Below are 20516 nucleotides of genomic sequence, written 5' to 3'. Positions count from 1 at the left end.
TTGGCTGACAAATTAACCCCCTCCCCCCTCCGTCGCTGTCTCATTGAGGGCTTCTCCTCCTCCTCCTCCTCCTCCACCACCACTACACCCTTTAGTCTGAATTTGCTTAGGAGGGGAGGGTGGGGGTGGGGGTGGGGGGTAGGGGGGTACTTTATGCACGGGAAGCAAATTGAAGGGATGGCTCCTGTCGCCAGGATGAAGATATTGGGGGGGGGGGGTGTTCTGGCTGCCCGGCCACAAGGACATGAGCCTCCCGAGTCCCGGGTGGGGAGGGTGGATACGCAAGGGTATGCACATGTTTGCATACAATTACATTAAATAACCAAATATCGCCTCCCCGGGTCGGTATCAAATAAATGGCAGCGGGCACAGATGAAATATTTTAACTATGTCGAAAGAATTAATAGAATAGAAAAAGACATCCACAAATGGAAACATTCTTATCAAATAATGAGATAATAAATAACTTATGTTATGATGAGACCGGCTTGACATTTACAGTATCAGGGAGAGGCCGTGGACCCCCTAGGTGTGGCTGGGGGTGATAAGACCTCGCTGGGGCCTCTTGTGAAAGGGAGAGGGGGGAATAGGGGTCCTTTATGGGGGCTGTACCTGCAGCTCCATCTGCCGTGGAAACACGCGTCACACACGGTGTTCACACTGTCCTTAAACCTGGGCTCGGACACACATAAAACAGGCCATACACACACTGATCTGATACACACACTCGCGTATAAACACACAATCACATACATATACACCCATATCTGATACACAAAAACACACACACACTTACACACACAAAAACACACACATCAACACACACACACACACACACACACACACACACACACACACACACACACACACACACACACACACACACACACATACACACACAAACAGACCTGAAACACACACATTGACACACATCGATCTGACAACACACAGACGCACACACACATACACACACAGATCTAACACACACACAATTCTGACACACACACACACACACACACACACACACACACACACACACACACACACACACACACACACACACACACACACACACACACACACACATATACACACAAACAGAACAGACACACACAAACAGACATGCACCCACACAACGATCTGACAAAATACACACACACACACAAACACACAGATCTTACACACACACACACACGCACACGCACACACACACATAAATACATACATACATACATAGATCTGACACATGCACACACACACTCACACATTCACACACATCTAGACGCATAGGCAAACAAAACAACATCCTTGCAATGAGGAAGCTATCTGGCAGCTAATTAGCATGCAGTCTGCCTCAGCCCAAAAGCTAAATAATTAGAGGGCCAGTCTGTGAGATCATTGACCCTGCGTTAAATATTCATATGTTTAGACCTGCTCCGGGCTCACTGTGTCACAGTAGACCAGCCAGGCATGGACCACATATGCGGGGCCAGTCATCCCTCTGACACACACACACACACACTCTTGCATAAACCCTCTCACACATCCATCCATTCACTGATCTAAATCATTCTAATCCCTGTGTGTTACAAAACCACTGGGCTAAATATTTTGATATCATAATTAGTCCACTATGACGTGCAATAATCAAATACATTTCTAACTCATTGGTATTTTCATCGTACATATCTGTTCCATTAATGTTCTACTGTAACATACGCCCAGTATAACCTGGCCTGAGTCTCCTCTAACCTCCCTGTGTGTGTGTGTCCCAGGTGTGCGTCTGGACCGTGTACGAGGGGGCAGACAGAAGTACAAGAGGAGGCTGGATGCGGAGAACGCCCCGTACCTGGGGCTGACCCTCCCCCCGCCCACCAAAAAACCCTGTGAGTACTGCTTCGTCACTAGCACACTGTCGCCCATCCCCCCACACACACACACCACCTCTCCCCCTCCTCCTCCTTCCTCCTCCTCCTCCTCCTCCTCCTCCTCCTCCTCCTCTTCCATCACCAAAGGTAACGCTATAAGGGAATTCTAGGCCAGACATAACACCACCCCCTCCCTCCTCTCCAACCACCACCATTACCCCCCCCCCCCCCCCCCCCCCCCATCCCTGTCTCAGTCTCTCCCATGTCCCGGTGACAAGTTGAAGAAATATATAGGCCAGCCCATTGTTCTGGTCCTAGAGAGAGCGAGAGAGAGGGAGAGAGAGAGAGGGAGGGAGAGAGGGAGAGAGGGGGAGAGAGGGAGAGGGAGAGAGAGAAGCGGTGTTTTACATTTTCTTAATTTTAGAAGAGACAGGTTAGCAGACATAGGCTCTCTGGCAGATCTGTTACGCAAATATGACTTACATTTTGCACCGCATTCAGTAATAAAAGCAGCCCGACGGCCCTTCATATAATCATCTCAAACTTTTTCATATCATCGTCCACCATTGCTTGAATACAAACCTTTAACACCTGGCCCTCCGACCTTATCGCCCCCCCCCTCCCCCCCCGCCCTCAGTGACCAAGATCGTGTCCCACCTGTTGGTGGCGGAGCCAGAGAAGATCTATGCCATGCCGGACCCCACCATGCCCGAGAGCGACATCAAGGCCCTGACCACGCTGTGTGACCTGGCCGACCGCGAGCTGGTGGTCATCATCGGCTGGGCCAAGCACATCCCAGGTGAGGACCGCTCCGGTGGGGGGCCGGGGCTCCGCAGGCTCCTCCTTCCTGTCTCTCTCTGATGGGACCTCACCTCCTTCTGTCCCTCATTTGGGTTTTTTATGTCTTGTCTCTGGTGTTTGCAGTTTTTTTCACAGACAGACCGACACACACACACTCAGTCTCTCTCTCTCTCTCTCTCTCTCTCTCTCTCTCTCTCTCTCTCTCTCTCTCCCTCTATCTATACCACACACACACACACACACACACACACACACACACACACACACACACACACACACACACACACACACACACACACACACACACACACACACACACACACACACAAACACACAAACACACACATATATACCACTATACCACACGCACACACACACACACACACACACACACACACACACGATGAGACATATATCCAGATAATTAATGTCAGCCTGAGCCATGACCAGGGGGGTGTGGCGGAGGCTCAGATTGAGGAGGGGGTCCAGGGGATGAGGTTGGGGTTGGGGGGTGGAGGAGGATGGGGAGGGGGAGGGCGAGGGGGGGCATTGGGTTTGCTAGAAACAAATCAATAAAGTGCATCTGAAGTCCCTGCGTGGAATGGGAAGAGGGCCGCGCGCCCCTGGTGGAGCCGAGGTACATGTCCTGATCACAGGGGACATCCATCCCGGGCCCGGCCACGCCCAATCACACAGGACATCACAGACACACACATACACACACACGCACACATACATACACATACCCCCCCCACACACACACATATATATGTATATTTATATATATATACCCATACACACACATTTATATACCCATGCACACATATACATATGCATCAACACAAACACACATACACATTCTGACACACACACACACACACACACACACACACACACACACACACACACACACACACACACACACACACACACACACACACACACACACACACACACACACACACACCCACTGTCACAGTGCCGGCGCTCCCCCCTACCCCACCCATCTACACACACACGGACACACACTCCCATTGAATTATTGATGGGCATAATCATGTTTCTTCCCTGCCCCATAGTCCTCTGATAGACGAGGTGTTGGGTTCTAAGAGGCTGTTGAATTAAGGATACAAGAGCCCGCGTCAGCACAGATTTTGCTTCCTTCCAGAGTCCCGTCCCCTCTCTGATTTTGACAGAGAACACGTTGTTTAGACGTCCCGTTTCTGCAACCAAAGCAGATTCTGGCTGAGCGTCGGACAGACCCCCACCCACCCCCACCCATAACTCCATCACGTTGCCGTGGCAGCGGGGAGGCATCACACTAAATGAATGTGTCCCTCGGCCCGCTCCTCATCCTCCCTGGCTACTCATCAGCATAACCCGGACAGGGACCCAGCTGTCCCGGGCCCGGCCTGTCACGGTGCTGCACACGCACCTACACACACACACACACACACACACACACACACACACACACACACACACACACACACACACAAATACACGCTTACATGTACATATATATCAACACAAACACACATACACATTCTGACACACACACACACACACACACACACACACACACACACACATAAATGAATGTATGTACACATAACCACATAGCCACACCATTCAAAGACGCTTATGCATATGCATAGTCACATATCTGCACAATGGACGGAAATACATCCAATTAATTCAACTTTCACTGACCCGAGCAAACGCATACATGCACATGTACAAACACACCTACACACGCGTATATTCACTCTGTTTTGCAAGTACTGCCATACACAGTCGTACAGACGCAAGGGCGTCACCTGAATGTGGCACCACATTTGTTTATTCAGATAATGACTCCAAATCCAAATCCATTTTTCCTAAACCCCGGCTTGGGGCCGGAAGCTGACCTGGTGCAGGGTGTACCTGCAGGGGGTATTACAGCCGAATGTTACTCAGAAGGAGGTCTTAATAATCTGCCCCAGATCTGTACTGGTAAGGAGATTACTGGGACTCTTCCGTCCCATCCTGTTCCACTGTCCCTTTCTATCCCAACCCCCCCCCCCCCCCCCTCCACCCAAACCACCACCGCCACCACCACCGCCACCACCACCACCTCCACCACCACCACCCCCCCCCCCCATGCTAGAGCTCCGTCAGCACTCAGAGAGTTTCACCAAGGAGCTTACTCTGGCCTGGTCTGCGATTGACCCCATAATCGGGGGTCATCAACGCCTACTAAAACAAAACCCAGCGAGACGCACAACCTGGACATGCACACACACACATACACACACACGCACAAAACACACAGACAAACCACACAAAACGCACACACACAAAACACACACAAACAAAACACACAAAACATGCACGCACACACACACAAAACATACACAGACACAACACACACACACACACACTCAAGCAAGCATGGACTATGATATATTCCCTTGCAGGCAGACAGACGTCTAAATGTAGACAGCCTTCATTCTGTCATTCTAAACAGGCAGCCAAGAGCCATTATCCATATATATTTCATTGAGTGCAGCCCTCGGATACATTCTAAGCCGTGTAGACATCACACAGGATAAGGGGTTTATTTTAAGAGTTGATGTTTACAGTATGCGTAATGGAATTGTTGTGCTATTTAAGTTTCATTACAAACACCTAATTAAGTTAGAAGTGAGTGAAGACCAAACAATCACTGTGAGCTGCCTTTTTAAATAAAGATCTAGTCCAGAACTGAGATCTTAAGATCTCTGTTGTCTATCGCACTGTTTGTTTTGTGTGTGTCGGCTCTAAGTACACCGGTAATCAGATTAATGTTATAAGACTGATTGTGAAGCACATTCATAATCTTAATGGGGATTTGTACTTTGCATTGTGGGAGCTGGCATGCTATACCCAGACGGCATTCATAATTATCATTTAACCCAAAAGAGAAAGCCTATGGCAGTGTGCCTAAGTATGGGAGGCATCCGACTGAAAGGGAATATGTTACGTGGTCAATCGACAGTTCTGCCAGGCAAGCTACCTTGGAGATGATGGGCTGTAAATAGATTAATCACCATCAATCTGCGTCATCCGGGGGACACAACGACACACACAAAAAACAAAGGACTGGAACGTCATGTAATGGTACAATCAGGATGTTCTCGCTCCCTCTTTCTCTCTCACTGTCTCTCTCTCTGTCTCTGTCTGTGTCTCTGTCTTTTTCCCTGTCTCTCTTTCTCTTTGTCCCTCTCTCTCTCTTTCTCTCTCTCCCACTATCTGTCTGTGTCTCTATCTCGCTGTCTCTGTGGTGGAGCTGATATTAGGATGTTGGCTGTCCCCTAGCTATGGTTGGTCTCTCTCTCTCTCTCTCTCTCTCTCTCTCTCTCTCTCTCTCTCTCTCTCTCTCTCTCTCTCTCTCTCTCTCTCTCTCTCTCTCTCTCTCTCTCTCTCTCTCTCTCTCTCTCTCTCTCTCTCCCTCTCCCTCCATCTCTCCATCTCTCCCTGTATCTCCCTCTGTCTCTCTGTCCCTGTGGTGACACTGGTATGAGGACGGTGGCTGTCCCCTGGCTATGGGCGGGCTGCATAATTGAGTCGTACATGGCTGAACCTGATCAGAGACGCTTCAGTGGCTCAGCAGGGCTCCACACGCTGCCCTCCACGCACCCACAGCACCCCAGGGCAGTGCACCACACTGGGCAGTCCACCACACTGGCCTCATACCGGGGCTCGGCTTCCTGCTCCACCACTACTACTACACCACCACCTCCACCACCACCACCACTGGGAGAAGGGAGACTAAAAGCAGTGGGCAGAAAGAATCCCAGTTTGCATTTAGATTAAACATTTCTTTTTTATGCACAGCCTTCAGCAGAATTATTCTGAAGACTAACCGTTCATTTGGAAGTAAACTGAACCATTTTGCAAAGTCTTTATCCTATGCTTTCCTAAACCAGCCGTTTGGTCTCGGTTTAATTGAGTCACCCACTCAATTTATAATCAATAACTCTGTATATTTCAACAGTTATTTCTTCCCTTGTGTTATTCTGTTTGAACTACATTTGCAAAAACGATCAGATATAGAAGAAACAATTAATATCAATAATATTATATTAGAATAAATTAATTTAAATTCAATCCAATTCAATAGTACCCATTAGGCCGTTGCACCAGTTCCGTCCCCCCGCGACCTAATAAAGTGGCTGTCTGGTGTGAACCAGTCGAGTCCCGGGTTCCCCCCCTTCGTGTCCCCCCCCCCCCCCCCCCCTTCGTGTTCCCACCCCCCCTCACCCTCATTCTAATTCCATCCTAAATTAATTGATCGTTTACTGGGGAGGATATTTTGGTACCCTGCGAGGCTCTGGCTGTGTCTCTCCATATAGCTCCATGAACCTGGGGCTAACGCGGTGACTCCAGGCCCAGGGATGGGCAGGGGCGGCGGGGTGGAGGGTGGAGGGTGGAGGGGGGTGGTGTCATTAAAGGCAGTGCTACATGTTAGCTGACAGATGGCTTGTTGTTCCTGAGGTGCTAACAACCTTTGACACACATAGCGGTGCCGGCGTCCGGCCCGCCGGGTCCTGGGAGAGGTTCAGAGAGCAGGGGACCAAGTATGCAGGACCCTCTCCATATATACACACACATATATACATACATATACACACACACACACACACACACACACACACACACAAATATACATACACACATACGCATACTCACATACATAAATGTATATACATATACACAAACATATATACGTGTACACACACATACACATACTCACACAAACACATACATATACACACATACAAATACTCACACAAACACATACACATACTAAACACACACACCGACGCACACACAAACACATACACACATTGCTGTCATCCCTCTGAATGTCCAGCACTGTTATGGGTTGGAGGGGGAGGGGGGTAACATGGTAAGGGTCTTTAACCCATGTGACCCCCTCCCGCCCCACACACACACACACCACCACCCTTTCAAGTGTGAGTGTGGGAATGGCATGTTTGTGAATTCGGCAGGGCATGCCACTTGTCCTATGACCACGCGTGTTTGTGCAGTGTTTGTCACCTGCTACTGCATATCTCTCTTTCTCTCGTTCTCTCTCTCTCTCGTTCTTTCGTTCTCTCGTTCTCTCTCTCTCATTCTCTCTCTCTCTCTCTCTCTCTCTCTCTCTCTCTCTCTCTCTCTCTCTCTCTCTCTCTCTCTCTCTCTCTCTCTCTCTCTCTCTCTCTGTTCCTCTCGTTTGTTTTCAACCACCTAAACGGGACGGGATTCTCAGCTGGGAAATGTCATATCGTTCTGAGAGAATGAGTATAAATGGCCGCCAGTTGCTGAGCCGTCGTAAAGATGACTGTACTGGCAGGGAATCTAATCGTAGAACTGGTCTACTGTTGACAAATAATACGTTGATATATTCAGATGTTTTCATTCAATTCCAATTCAATTACTTTCACTTTAACAAACCTCTGAAGAGACACAGCGTTTCCTTGTCATAACCGACGTGTCGTGTTGTTTATGCATTTGTTTCTCTTCCTCCTCCATTGGATTTAGACCAGATGAATACAGTATAATGAGCTGGCCTTGTTTGCATTGTTCTGTTCATTACTGGCCTATGGGGAAAATTCATCATCTCCCGCTTTATTGGATTTCTATTCATCTGCGCACTGTGTGACAGACAGCCCTGCGCCCTAGCGTGTTAGCCGCTAGTGTGCCGCCGTCGATGCTAAAGAGAGAGCGAGAGATCTCGCCTCTTGTATGTTGTCGTGTTTGTGTCAGCTCAAACCCCCCACCGCCGTAACCACCACCACCAGCCCGCCTGTCGTCCCACCCTCCTCCATCTCCCACCCTACCACCACCACCACCACCACCACCACCTCCACCACCCTCCCTCCCTCTGGTCCTCGCTCCCCTTGTTTTCTCTTTGCCATTAAATTGTGAAATCTACTTAGTGTGTTGCCGGGCCTGATCCCACTCAAGCTGCGTAATCTCCCTGTAATAGAGTGTGAATACTGCCGGGCGATAAATCAGCAGCTCATCAGTGCACTTTATTAAATATAGACACCAACAGACAGCCCTTAGTACATTCAATTTACCCTCTGACGTATGCCCAGCCAGGGTGGCAGATAGAGATAGATTGAGCAATCAGGTGGAGGCTCTCACCCCCCCCCACCCCTGCATGCGCCCAGCCAGGTGGGGGTCAGGGGGGTCTTGGGGGTGGAGGAGGAAGTTGGGGAAGCGGTCGGGAGATCGAGACGGTCTGCGGTTGGCGGGTGGTGGGGGCGGAGGTGGAGGTTAGGGTGTCGGGGACGAGCACACAGGGGACGTCTGCAGAGATGCGAGCTGGGTGGGTGGGTGGGTGGGTGGGGGAGGAGGGGGTCGAGGGGGGAGGCTGGTTCTTCCTGACGTGTCCGGGAACCATAACGATGGGGTTGTGGTGATGTAGCCGGGCGTCGTGAGAGCCTCCAATCTGCATTGATTTGGTGCTCCTGGAGTCCTCCGGTATGTGCATGGTTATTAGTGCGCGCTGTTCTTCAGCGGCCGTCGTCGGTAGGGTGATAATGTGCCTTTAAGACATCATCAGCGGCGCTCTGGCCCTCATTAGGCTGCGGCAGCCGCGTGGCGGAGAAGATAAATTATGTGTAATTATGGCCGTGATTAAAGGCTGATTCGCCCTGCTCTCGGGGGCTGAGCGGAGATATACGGCCTGAGAGCAGGGGGCGGCGGGACCCAGGGGGGAGGGCAGGAGGGGCCCCGTGCCCCGCCGCCGGGGGTCAGGGGGTCAGAGGGTGCAGATTAAGACAAGGGGATTACTGTATTTATCGCCATTCAGCCTCATAACGCTGCAGCCGCGTGCTAAGCTAGCGGGCGTTATCGTGTTGAGAGACGGACGATAACCGGAGCCCTCTGAAAGTGAGCAGCGCTGCTGAAAAAAAGAAAAGAAACACAAGATTAATTGTCAATCATGGCGCTGTTTTACATCCACTGAAGCTAGTTTGTATTGACCAAACAAGCCTCTTCATCTAGTCAGTATTCACAGCAAAGTGAGCGGCCGCTCTTTGTATGTGGGCCCGGGGTTAGGGTCAAATAATTGATGTCAAGCCAAGCAATTTATAACCAGGCTGCTATTGATTGGATCATCCCAATAATGCCATGTAGACTCAGGAAGAATCCTAGTGGGCAGTGGCAAGACACTCTCACACACACACACGCACGCACGCACGCACGCACGCACGCACACACACACACACACACACACACACACACACACACACACACACACACACACACACACACACACACACACACACACACACACACACACACACACACACACACACACACATGTGATCATATACGCGCACACACGCTGACAAATGTGTATGCATGATCATGTCCACAGAAGCAATAATTACACACAAGCACACACACACAGTTATCAATCTGCTCTGTATTTTTGCCTCATTCCTGAATCAGCTACACGTTTTATTCCTGCTAGAATCCCTGTGTGATCTGAGGCAGCCCAAACACATCAGAGACGCACGCCTCTTTTTATTCTCGTCCTCCTTCAGAGGGTTAGCCTCTAAAGGAGATCCCTTGATATAAAAATAAGCTCATGGCAACGCGATCATTCAGCCCAGGCTGAAGTAAAAGAGGAATAAAAATGATGAGCTAAACCCACGGTGTCCTGTTAGGGCCGGTTTCTCTCCAACGAGAGCCGGGAGAGCACTTGACTTGGCTGGGGTGAGATTGCCAGCGGCTAGAAGACTTCAGGGCCAGCTTGTCCTTCTGATAGCTGGGCTGTGATAGATCTGCTCCTGTCCAGCCAAAATGACTCCCTTCCTCCTCTCTCTCTCTCTCTCTCTCTCTCTCTCTCTCTCTCTCTCTCTCTCTCTCTCTCTCTCTCTCTCTCTCTCTCTCTCTCTCTCTCTCTCTCTCTCTGTCTTCCCCTCTCATCCACTCTTTCCCTTTTTCCCCCTCTTTTCCTTTCCTCTCCCTTATCTCCCCTCCTCCTCTTTGGCCTATATCTCCCGCTCCCTCAGTTTTTTTTTTACCTTACTAGCCTTTCTCTCTCTCACTCTCTCTCTCTCTCTCTCTCTCTCTCTCTCTCTCTCTCTCTCTCTCTCTCTCTCTCTCTCTCTCTCTCTCTCTTTCTCTCTCTCTGTGTCTGCTCCATCGTCTGATTGAGGGTGAGTTACGACTGGGCTGCAGCTGGAGGGGGGGGGTTGGGGGGTAGTGGGTCTGGGTGGGGTACTATGCCTCGTAATTACATCTCTTTTTATTACCCGTGCTAATGGCCCTGGGGGAGAGGGAAACAATAATAAATTAATAGAATATGAACTCCGAGCTCAACAGAAATGCGCGGCATTTCATTTTGGGGCCGTGGCAGATGAAACGGCCGCTCTGATTGATCTGTGTGAGGGCTCTCCGACGCAGACGTCTGGGGGCTGCGTCGGTGCCCCCCCCCCCCCCCCCTGCTTCATGCTTAGGGGGAGGTTCCTTCGGGGGGGACAGATAAAAAAGAAGGGGTGAGAGAGGATGTAGGGTGCGGTGGTGTTCCAGCGGCCCTAAAGTGTTTTTTGCGTTGGACTGTAAAAAGTAGAATCGCTGGATCTAATTGGTCAGCGTTAGCCTCGCGCGCCCCACTCATAACGATGTTCCTTAACGGTTTATTGTGCAATTAATCCGCACAATGCATGGGCCTAACATGTACTCCTCCAAGCCCAAAACAAAAGACACCTTCTTTAGACAGGGCTTGTCTGATGGGGGCGGGGCTTGAGTCAGGACTCCAAACAAAGGAAGAAGTCCAGCTTGTTATCATCCTCATCATCCCCATCATCATCATCATCATCATCATCATCACCCGTCCGCCGGCCGTGCCCTCACGCTCGTCGCCCCCGGTCTCGGAGACAGACAGACGGACAGACGGACAGACGGGTCGGCGAGCACTCAGCAGTGGAGTGGAAGGAGAGGCTCTGAGCGGGCGCAGACAGGCCTGGCCTGATGTTGGTCAATAGCGTGTCATGTCTGGCCGAACCCCCCGCGCCGCGGCCGCTGGGCTGGAAGTGAAGATGTAAATATTGATATTTCATTAGAGGGAAATCACCCACTCCGCCGGCACTTAACCGGGGGGGCGGCGGCGGCCGGAGCGGCCCGTGACCCGCCGCCGCCGGGAGTCACTTCATTACTTGATTAAATGGAGTGGAAAGAGGCGAGGCAACACGACACCAGATCCCATTTGGAGCGATAATTTAGGCCCTGAAGAGAGGGGCTGGAACACGGGGCGGGGAAAACACCACCTCTCCATCTCACCAACACTGGATTAGATTCAAGGACTTTTAGCGTCAAAGGTAATTGTAGGGCTGCGGCTGCGCTCGCCGTGTGTGCATGCAGGCTGAAAGGTGTCGGGCCGTGTGTGTGTGTGTGTGTGTGTGTGTGTGTGTGTGTGTGTATCCCAGAGGCAGTGCTTTAGAGCATCTCCTTCTCCTTGGCGAGCCCCCCCCAGAAAGAGGCCTTTCACTCGGGGGGCTGTCACATTGGGAAGCGGCGCTTTAGTTCTGCTTCCGTTCTCCCCCGCCTGGCATTAAAAGGCTTGACACAAAAAAAAAAAAGCCCCCCGCCTGTGATTGTGATGCCAACCCGATGCGGCAATCAATATTACGCCGGCGCTCGCGTGACAATCCCACCCATCGCCCTCTCTGGTCAGCCGAGATCCTGTCCGACGTAATGGCAGCGTGTGCAGACAGGGAAATTACACAGGCAGGGATTTTAAGATGCGTTCTGGAGATGTTTAATGGCACGCGCCTTTACAAAATAGGACTTATTGTGCGGGCCGATGATAGCCGACTTCTTTTGAGTGCTTTTAACAGGGGTCCGCCGTGGGTCCTGCCTAACGCGGCGTGAATGCATGTGTACAAAGTAAACCCCCCACACACACACATACAAACACAAACACATATACATGAACACACACACATAGACACACACACACACACACACACACACACACACAAACAGACACACACGTGCAGACACAGCGGGCCTGCGCTGCTGTGCCTGGTGCCGGGCCGGTAGCTCCTCTCGGTGTTTGATCAGAGCACTTCATTCTCCTGACTATTGATTCCCCTTCACAATGTGAAGGACCCTCGCATTCTGATCACAATCTGTTAATGAATGTATCCGGCAGCAACCCCCCCCCCCCCCCGTGCGGTGGTCATCGCCACGATAAGGGGGAATGGAGCGTGGAGGAAGAGGTGGACCCACCCCTGCCTCTTCAATTATGTTCTCAGTCTCCCATACACACCCTACTTGTCTTCCTCTTCATCTCCTTCTTTTCTATATATATCTATTTTGTCTTTAGACTTTCTTTCCCCTCTCCCTGCCATCCCGTGTGTGTGTCTGTGTGTGTGTGTGTGTGCGTGTGTGTGTGTGTGTGTGTGTGTGTGTGTGCGTGTGTGTCTGGTGTGTGTGTCTGTGTGTGTGTGCGTGTGTGTGTGTGTGTGTGTGTGTGTCTGGTGTGTGTGTGTGTGTGTGTGTGTGTGTGTGTGTGTGTGTGTCTGGTGTGTGTGTGTGTGTCTGTGTGTGTGTGCGTGTGTGTGTGTGTGTTTCACCTGAGAGGACGCGGTGTGGCGGCGGCTCTCCTCCGTGGTCAATACTGTAATCTATCGGCTCCTAATCGCGCCGTTGGCAGACGGCTGCGGCGGCGCGGGTCTTGTAGAAGCAATCATTTTAATCAGCCGCTGCCGTTCACGGGGCTAATGCTGTCAGGATGGACCGCCCGCGGGGCGTCCTGCACCCGCACCGTGCTGAGAGAGAGAGAGATCGGAAAGGTAGAAAGGTGTGCGCGCCTTTGTTTGTGCGTGTGTGTGTGTGTTGGTGCAAATAATTTCCTACAGCCACTTGTTCTTCGGTGGTCTTTTAGACGGGGGCCTGCTCTCTCCCTCTCATCCAGCCAGTCTGCCCCCCTGAACACCCAGTGTGGTGAACAAGCCCTATTGTACCGTTACACTTTGCCCTGGTGTACCATTAAACTCAAACACATGACTTTCAGAAGCTGCGGCATTCAAGTAATGAATTGGGATCCAATTCGAGTGATCTAGACTACAGCATTTGGGATAAGTAGGATGGATGGGATAGACTCAGGATGAACGGTCCTGAATGTATGCTAGTAATAGTAAAACAATAGAGGAGTTTCCATGCTACCGAATTATAAAACAAACTATTGTTTTGCATGAGAGCTTCAAATTTTCTGTAAGTTAAACTCTTAATGAGCTCATTGCATGCATGGGGTAATTTATGATAATTAGTTAAATACACATATATTTATAAGAATACATCAACTCTTATATATAAACTATATATATATATATACTCTGCCATTAATAGATCCTAAACCTGATGACGTGCAGAAATCTATCGTTTACAATTCCACTATTTAGGAAAGATCAAATCGAACTAGATCTGCGAGTGGAAAAAATCTGATTGATACTTTGGGCACCAAATTGGCGTTAAACAATGTCACACACACACACACACACACCCACACTCACACACAGACCCACACAGTCCCACACAGTGTTGACAGCTGAAGGGTCGTATGATGGGAGCGAGGGATGAGATGGCTATCGGCCTCCAATCTCATCTCTAGTTGCCTGGGCCTCTCCATATTACCTGGTTTGATGAGGCTCTCTATGCTCAGCGTTTTGCGGACATCGCTCATGTTGTGTTCTATTCCAGGCCTATGTAGATGTGTGGCTGTGACGGACTTATTATTCGACTTATCAGAGCGTTCCCGCGGCTTCTCCGACAGTTGAGGCGGGTCCTCGGGGAAGGCTTGAACCACACCACCCCTCACCACACCGGGGATTTTGTTTGTCTGTTTTGCTTTCTTTTAAAGGAGTGCTGTTGCATTGTGGACACATGGATTCCTCAGTATGTGTATGTGTGTGCGAGTCTTTCTGTGTGTGTGTTTGTGTGTGGGCGTGTGTTTGCTTATGCAAATACACTAGTATTTATTTCCTGCTGTGTTTTTGTGTCTCGTGCACAAACATGTCCTTGTGTGTATTGTGTGTGTGTGTGTGCCTGTGTGTATCCGCTTGTAACCTTCCCACCCGCACACTGATTGTGTGTCACGTCCTCAACCCCTACGATGAGAAACTGTCTCGGTGCTAATCCTAGCCCCCCCCCCCCCCCCCCCCCCCCCCCCCCGCCATCAGCCCTCCCCCTCATTCACACACACACACACACACACACACACACACACACACACACACACACACACACACACACACACATGCACACACAAGGGCCGATAGCGCTGTGACAGAAAACAAGGGGGTGACCACCACGCGGCTTTGTGTCCGTAAGACCTTTGCACCGATTTACTGTCCTCGCTTACAGCAAAGCCCCCTGAAGGTCTCTAAACACCAGCCTCAAAGAGGACCTTCCCCGGCCCGCTTAAAGTTAAGCACGCTAGCATGCGCCGTGGCATGCTAGCTCCGGGCCGCCTCGGTGAGCCCGTTAACCCCCCCGAGTCCGGTGCTCAGCGCCCCTTGTCGACGTTCACACGGTGCATTTAGATGTCAACTAAATGTTCTCTGGTCATATCTGAGGCGAATACGTACTGCCATTGTTTAAGTCGAATTTATCTATTAGTTAGTCGTTTATTTGTGCGTTGTGAGTATCTGAAGTTTTTTGGTATTTTGTAAGTTTTCTTTTTATGTTTGTCTTACGCATGTGATTTTTTTAATAAATGCACGCATACATACACACAGGCACACACGTGCACCACACACAGACACACACATACATACCTTATGTACCCACACACAGACACACATACATACACAACCACATAAACACATACACCGCCCCCTCCCCCCCTCGACACACACACACACACACACACACACACACACACTCTCCTACGAACCCCAAAGCTATAACAAAATCCCATCTCCTCCACCTCCACCCTCCAGGCTTCTCCACGCTGTCCCTGGGAGACCAGATGAGTCTACTGCAGAGCGCCTGGATGGAGATCCTGATCCTCAGCATCGTGTTCCGCTCGCTGCCCTACGAGGACGAGCTGGTGTACGCCGAGGACTACATCATGGACGAGGAGCACTCGCGGCTCACGGGGCTGCTGGACCTCTACGTCTCCATCCTGCAGCTGGTGCGCAAGTACAAGAAGCTCAAGGTGGAGAAGGAGGAGTTTGTGACGCTCAAGGCCATCGCCCTCGCTAACTCAGGTACGCCCACGGCCGGTCCGGCCGGGTTTAGCTAGGAGGGGTTTGGTTTGTGTTGGGGTTGGTGGGATTTGGCTAGGTGCGCGTTTGTGTTTTTGATGTGAAGAAATGCATTGAGGACAGCCATGGAAACAACAGTACGAAAGTGTACATGAAATCAATAATGTAAATACAGGATTTTGCAATAATATGAATCGATTCGAAATATGGATGTTTCAAATATTGTTTAGGTATTTTAATGGTTGTTCCAAATGGCAAATTAATTGTAAAAATATTTTTTGAAAATTATTTTTTATTCTAAAGGGTACTTTTCCTGTGCATTAATAAGGGATTTGAACATTTTATAAAAACTTTTGTAATTCACTTTCATGGTGGACACCGAAACAAAAAATACATTATGTATATTTGAAAAGTGGTTTTATGGAGTCCAAAATATGTGTAGAACATTTCATAGAACATAAAATTATACAGTTTCCGAATAACACAATACATATACAGAGCAAAAAAAAGTATTTTAACAAGGTAAGTGAATGTGCGCGTGTGTGTGAGGTATATGTAAGAGTGAAGGTTTCTCCGTTTCCCCTCTTCTGGTTGCATATTGCGCTCCCCATCTGTCACCACGGCCGCCCGCCCCCCTCTATCTCCATAACGGGGGCCGCGGGCCCCGCAGCCTGGGAGGGGAATTTAGCATTTCATTAAGAAACACAGGGCCTGTCAATAAAATGTGTTAGGTCGAATGGAAAGAGTATCAGCCAGTCAGAGGCCTTGTTGCAATGTGTGGACGGCACGCGCTGCTATCGACAGGCAGCTTCTGAGAACTGTCCCCCCCTCCCCAGCTCCTGTGATCAATGAACGCCTGGGTCACTGGCGTGCTTCCTCTTGTTCTCTCTCTCTCTCTCTCTCTCTCTCTCTCTCTCTCTCTCTCTCTCTCTCTCTCTCTCTCTCTCTCTCTCTCTCTCTCTCTCTCTCTCTCTCTCTCTCTCTCTCTCTGTGTGTTTGTTCGTGGCTGAAAAAGGAAAAGCGCTGATGGTTGAGCTTTTGCCTTCAGACGATGGCTTTGGTCGGGTGCAGGAACGTGTGTGAGAGGCAAAGAGGGAGAAAGAGAGAGAGAGGGAGGTGGGAGGGATGGATGAAGAGGAGGAGAGCAGGATGAGGGTGGTCCTGAGCGCTGGAACAAGGTCTGGGCGAGATCTCTCTCCTGGGAGCCGCTCTGTCTGACAGCTGTGAAAATTCATAGCGATTGATTTTGTAATTAGCAGTTTATCAATCGGATCGACGTGCGCTCTCTGATGGATTGCAAGGAAATTGTTTCTTCAAAGTTGTTTTTTTAAGGCCGCCCCGTCCCACCTCTACCCGCTAAGGCTGATCCCTCCCTGGCTGCAAGGGCCCCCTCCCTGGTTCTGGGGCCCCCTCCCTTGGTCCTGGGGCCCCCTCCCTCCCTCGCTTTCGGGGCTCCCTCCTGGCTCCCAGGACCTCTTCCCTGGGGCCCCCTCCCTAACTGCTAGGACCCCTACATGAGCCTGGTTTCTAGGGCCCCCTCCCTGGGGCCCCCTCCCTGGGTGCTGGGGCCCCTCCCTGCTCTGACTCCTTCTCTTTCTCCTCTGATAGGAACTTGGATAAGAATTTTTTGCCTCTTATTTTTCTTTGGTTTTGTCTTCCAAAACATCATCATCATTATATTTATCTCCAATAGGATTACCAATGGGTTCTAGCTGTTTGTGTGTGTGTGTTGAAAATTGTAAATACCTTTTAACTAAATAAATTAATAAAGCGCTAGTACAGGAATCACATTTACACATTCGATTTGTAAACATACAACGTGTAGCAGTGGGATTCGACTGAGATTTCATATTTGTGTATTATCATAATATTATTGTAAATGCTAGCGGATGATAAGGATGTCACATGTCATCCTTATCAGGGCAAATGGATTTTTTTCTCTTTTGTTCTTCGCTTCCCTCCCTCCCTCCCCTCATCCCTCCATCCACTCACCCTCCCCCATCCCTGCCCCCTCCTCCCTCCCCTCTCCCTCCCTATCCCTCCCTCATCCCTCCCCCTCCCTCCCACCCCTCCCCTTCCCCATTCACTCTCCAAAACGACCTACTTCATTTCACCACTGTGGGTTTGAAAAGCGGCAGGGTGAGAAATGTCTCAAGGTCTTGGGAATACTGTTGTTCCAGTCAATGAATTTGGGCCGAAGACTGGAATCTGTTTTTCCCTATTTTTTTTTTATTGTCCCGTGCGGTAAAATATTCACAGCCAAGGTGAGAACAGTCAGCCAGCCAATGACATGCTACCTCTGGAGTGCCAAACACTGGTTAACCGGTGAGAGAACCATGACCCTAGACTGCTCCTGAGAGAGGGAGAGAGGGGGGGAGGGAGGGAGAGAGGGGGTGGAGAGAGCGGGGGAGAGAGGGGGGAGGGAGAGAGCGGGGGTGAGGGAGAGAGGGGGGAGGGAGAGAGTCGGGGGAGAGAGGGGGGAGGGAGAGGGGGGGGGGGAGTGAGAGAGGGGGGGAGAGAGAGAGGGAGGAAGAGAGAGGGGGGAGGGAGGAGAGAGAGAGAGAGGGAGGGGAGAGAGGAAGAGAGGGAGAGGGAGAAAGAGGGAGACGAAGAGAGGGAGAGGGAGAAAGAGAGAGCGAGAGAGAGAGAGAGAGAGAGAGAGAGAGAGAGAGAGAGAGAGAGAGAGAGAGAGAGGGAGAGAGGGAGAGAGAGAGAGCTAAAAAAAAATGAGGAAATTAAAATCACTGTTCTATATAGCTAGGGAGCCTCAGTAAGAAGGTGTAGCAGGAGAGCCACAGGGGGCCGTCCGGATGAGAGGCGTCGTCCTGTGCTGCCGCGTGAGGGGGAACAGTAACGGGAGCGTCGGGGACAGCCACAGCTGTTGTTGTCATGACGATTTAACAACCTTAACATTATGGCGGCCATGTCACAGGTGTTCTTTATCTCTCGTTATACCCTAACGGAGGCAGAGCAAAACACTTCCAACCAACAATGTGGGGAATTTAGCGTTATGCGATTTGAAATGTGCACATTTGATATGCTGAAATAATGCTAAATGAGCTAAAAGGTTATTGTATATAATTAAAAAAATAATAATCTACCCACATATATTTAACATGTATGTGGCACAGGTTTAACTCAATGTAGAAATATCTGATGGTAAAAAGGAAGGAGTATCAGTGAAGTGTAAGTGAGAGAGCGTGTAGGTTATTTATATAAAACACTCTGCTGTGTCGTTAACGTGCACTCATCCACTAGAGATTGGCTCGGGTTCATTATGTTGCTACTGCTACTGGAGAATGGCATTGGTTTGCAGCCTCATTGGTCAAAGGCCGTATGGATATCACACCACCGCCAAGAGAGAAAATAACAAATATTGTTTTGTTTTTCTCCTGCTTTACGATCTGTTCTTTATCTTGTCAGCCTGGGAGTTACACTGATAATGTCCCGTCCCCCCCCCCCCCCCCCCCCCCCCCTCCCCACTTTACCCCACCTGACAGCGCGGTAAAGATCAATCTTGAGATTACATTTTAGAAATAAAAAAATCTTTCAATTTGCTGTCATTGCTTGTGGGGCACCGTTGTCTCAGCCTCAACTGTGATCCCCCTTACTCTGTGGTTCAAAAACTAAAAGAGAGTAAGGGGAATGAGGAGGTAGAGTGGGTTTGCTGGTAACCGGAAGTTAGTTAGTTCGATACTGGCTCCTCCTAGCTGAGTTGCGAGGTGTCCCTGAACAAGACACCTCACCCTAGCTGCTCCCGACGAGCTGGATGCCGCCTTGCGTGGTTGACACCGCCGTCGACGTGTGCATGAATGGGTGAAGGTTTGGCAGTATTGTACAGCGCTTTGAGTGGACACTGGTTAGAAAAGTGCTGTATAAATGCAGCCCATTCACCATTTACAACCTCCAGTGTATTCATCGTGCTCTAATCCTCCCTGATCGTTCCCCTCATGCTGACGGCTGTGCCCTCTTACTTGCAGACTCCATGCACATAGAGGACATGGAGGCGGTCCAGAAGCTGCAGGACGCTCTGCACGAGGCCCTCCAGGACTACGAGAGCAGCCAGCACCCGGAGGACCCCCGGCGGGCGGGCAAGCTGCTCATGACCCTGCCCCTGCTGAGGCAGACGGCCACCAAGGCCGTGCAGCACTTCTACAGCATCAAAGTGCAGGGCAAGGTGCCCATGCACAAACTCTTCCTGGAGATGCTGGAGGCCAAGGTCTGATGGGGAGGATTGTGGGTATAACCCCTGGCAACGGCCGATGGCGATCGCAGGGGAGGGAAGGGGGAGAAGGGGTGGGGGTGGGGGGCTTGGGGGGAAGGGAGGGAGTGTCGGAGGGGGGAGGTTGTGTGATAGATCCAGAGAGTGACTTGAAGCGAGGCCCGGGGGTCCGTTAAAGAGGGAGACCCCCCCCCCCCCTCCTGTTGACTGTGCACACAAGGCGGGATAGACCTCTCCCCCCGTTCCTCCGTCGAGGAGAGACGGAGAAAAAGAAAAAAAGAGAACAAAAGAGAACCCGTCGGTTGCTAGTATAAATATAAAAATGATGCAAATTAATTTAAATATATAAGAAATAATATGTACAGT

The 20516-nt window shown here is 50.3% G+C and overlaps 1 protein-coding gene across 4 annotated transcripts in view; it reads left to right on the top strand.

Moving 5' to 3' along the window:
* esrrb (estrogen-related receptor beta) overlaps positions 1–20229 on the top strand; it is a 53655-nt gene extending 33426 nt beyond the window's left edge. For all 4 annotated transcript variants that reach the window (XM_030357162.1, XM_030357161.1, XM_030357160.1 and 1 more), the window contains 4 exons: positions 1776–1886; positions 2506–2667; positions 15662–15931; positions 19909–20229. In XM_030357162.1, the coding sequence (XP_030213022.1) occupies positions 1776–1886; positions 2506–2667; positions 15662–15931; positions 19909–20153 (788 nt within the window). In that variant the 3' untranslated portion in view covers positions 20154–20229. The remainder of the gene's footprint in view (positions 1–1775; positions 1887–2505; positions 2668–15661; positions 15932–19908) is intronic.
* Positions 20230–20516: the final 287 nt, after the last annotated feature.

This window comes from Gadus morhua, chromosome 5, assembly GCF_902167405.1.
Source record: "Gadus morhua chromosome 5, gadMor3.0, whole genome shotgun sequence".
Lineage (NCBI taxonomy): Eukaryota > Metazoa > Chordata > Actinopteri > Gadiformes > Gadidae > Gadus > Gadus morhua.
Note: the sequence above shows the minus strand (reverse complement) of the source record. Positions and strands in the feature narration are given on the sequence as shown.